General features: G+C 38.0%; 1 protein-coding gene across 1 annotated transcript in view; it reads left to right on the forward strand.

The window, feature by feature from the left end:
- The window catches only part of LOC308151771 (phosducin-like), a gene marked incomplete at both ends in the record, with an annotated part of 2,356 nt that extends 1,688 nt beyond the window's left edge, over window positions 1-668 (forward strand). Inside the window, one exon of the mRNA XM_080524672.1 lies at window positions 353-668. Within this exon, the coding sequence (XP_080380798.1) occupies window positions 353-668 (316 nt within the window). The remainder of the gene's footprint in view (window positions 1-352) is intronic.
- Between the last annotated feature and the right edge of the window lie 2,228 nt (window positions 669-2,896).

Genomic DNA, 2,896 nt, shown 5'->3' on the forward strand with positions numbered 1-2,896 from the left:
TACATAATACTATACTGTTTCATTAATAAATAATATTGTTTATTAATAAACAATATACTGTTTTATTAATAAGTAATAACATACTGTTTTATAATAAGTAATAACATACTGATTTATTAATAAGTAATAACATACTGTTTTATTAATAAATAATACGATGGATTCTTTGTATTGGTTGTAGTATGGGTTGCCATTGGTTACAGGATCATGTATTTATGGTGCTATAGACTGTTCATATCAGAGATGGAAAAGAACGACACTGATGAATAATGTCACTTATATAAACAAAACAAAACAAAATAAATGTCTTCAAATAAACAAGACGTCTCCTTTCTGACCCGAACACCTTCAGACAATCAGACCAGCACGAACACTGCTGGGGTCAGAGTGGCCAATCACTGGCCAGCAGAGGGTCAGAGTGGCCAATCACTGGCCAGCAGAGGGTCAGAGTGGCCAATCACTGGCCAGCAGAGGGTCAAAGTGACCAATCACTGGCCAGCAGAGGGTCAGAGTGGCCAATCACTGGCCAGCAGAGGGTCAGAGTGGCCAATCACTGGCCAGCAGAGGGTCAGAGTGGCCAATCACTGGCCAGCAGTGGGTCAGAGTGGCCAATCACTGGCCAGCAGAAGGCGGGCTCTACAACCATAGCGCGAGAGATGAATAGATAGGACGGACAAGCTCGCAGTTATCAGAGACAGTTATCAGAGACAGTTATCAGACAGTTATCAGACAGTTATCAGAGACAGGTTATCAGACAGTTATCAGAGACAGTTATCAGAGACAGTTATCAGAGACAGTTATCAGACAGTTAACAGACAGTTATCAGACAGTTATCAGACACGTTTATCAGACAGTTTTTATCAGAGACAGTTATCAGACAGTTATCAGACAGTTATTCAGACAGTTATCAGACTGTTATCAACAGTTATCAGACAGTATATCAGACAGTTATCAGAGAGTTATTCAGACAGTTATCAGACAGTTATCAGAGACAGTTATCAGACGCTTATCAGTTATCAGACAGTTATCAGAGACAGTTATCAGACAGTTATCAGACAGTTATCAGAGACAGTTATCAGACAGTTATCAGAGACAGTTATCAGAGACAGTTATCAGACAGTTATCAGACAGTTATCAGAGACAGTTATCAGACAGTTATCAGAGACAGTTATCAGACAGTTATCAGACAGTTATCAGAGACAGTTATCAGACAGTTATCAGACAGTTATCAGACAGTTATCAGACAGTTTATCAAACAGTTATCAGACAGTTATCAGAGACAGTTATCAGAGACAGTTATCAGACAGTTATCAGAGACAGTTATCAGACAGTTATCAGACAGTTATCAGACAGTTATCAGACAGTTATCAGACAGTTATCAGACAGTTATCAGACAGTTATCAGACAGTTATCAGACAGTTATCAGACAGTTATCAGAGACAGTTATCAGAGACAGTTATCAGACAGTTATCAGACAGTTATCAGACAGTTATCAGAGACAGTTATCAGAGACAGTTATCAGACAGTTATCAGAGACAGTTATCAGACAGTTATCAGACAGTTATCAGAGAGTTATCAGACAGTTATCAGACAGTTATCAGACAGTTATCAGAGACAGTTATCAGACAGTTATCAGACAGTTATCAGACAGTTATCAGACAGTTATCAGAGACAGTTATCAGACAGTTATCAGAGACAGTTATCAGACAGTTATCAGACAGTTATCAGAGACAGTTATCAGAGACAGTTATCAGAGACAGTTATCAGAACAGTTATCAGACAGTTATCAGACAGTTATCAGAGACAGTTATCAGAAGTTATCAGACAGTTATCAGAGACAGTTATCAGACAGTTATCAGACAGTTATCAGACAGTTATCAGACAGTTATCAGACAGTTATCAGACAGTTATCAGACAGTTATCAGACAGTTATCAGACAGTTATCAGACAGTTATCAGACAGTTATCAGACAGTTATCAGAACAGTTATCAGACAGTTATCAGAACAGTTATCAGACAGTTATCAGACAGTTATCAGACAGTTATCAGAGACAGTTATCAGACAGTTATCAGACAGTTATCAGAGACAGTTATCAACAGTTATCAGAGACAGTTATCAGAGACAGTTATCAGACAGTTATCAGAGACAGTTATCAGACAGTTATCAGACAGTTATCAGACAGTTATCAGACAGTTATCAGAGACAGTTATCAGACAGTTATCAGACAGTTATCAGACAGTTATCAGACAGTTATCAGAGACAGTTATCAGACAGTTATCAGACAGTTATCAGACAGTTATCAGTTATCAGACAGTTATCAGACAGTTATCAGACAGTTATCAGACAGTTATCAGACAGTTATCAGACAGTTATCAGACAGTTATCAGACAGTTATCAGACAGTTATCAGAGACAGTTATCAGACAGTTATCAGAGACAGTTATCAGACAGTTATCAGACAGTTATCAGAGACAGTTATCAGACAGTTATCAGACAGTTATCAGGACAGTTATCAGACAGTTATCAGAGCAGTTGACAGTTATCAGAGACGTTATCAGAGCAGTTATCAGACAGTTATCAGAGACAGTTATCAGACAGTTATCAGAGACAGTTATCAGACAGTTATCAGACAGTTATCAGAGCAGTTATCAGACAGTTATCAGACAGTTATCAGAGACAGTTATCAGACAGTTATCAGACAGTTATCAGACAGTTATCAGACAGTTATCAGACAGTTATCAGAGACAGTTATCAGAGACAGTTATCAGAGACAGTTATCAGACAGTTATCAGACAGTTATCAGACAGTTATCAGAGACAGTTATCAGACAGTTATCAGAGACAGTTATCAGACAGTTAATCAGAGACAGTTAATCAGAGACAGTTAAACAAGACAGT

This window comes from Nansenia antarctica, assembly GCF_963989245.1.
Source record: "Nansenia antarctica genome assembly, chromosome: 2".
Taxonomy (NCBI): Eukaryota; Metazoa; Chordata; class Actinopteri; order Argentiniformes; family Microstomatidae; genus Nansenia; species Nansenia antarctica.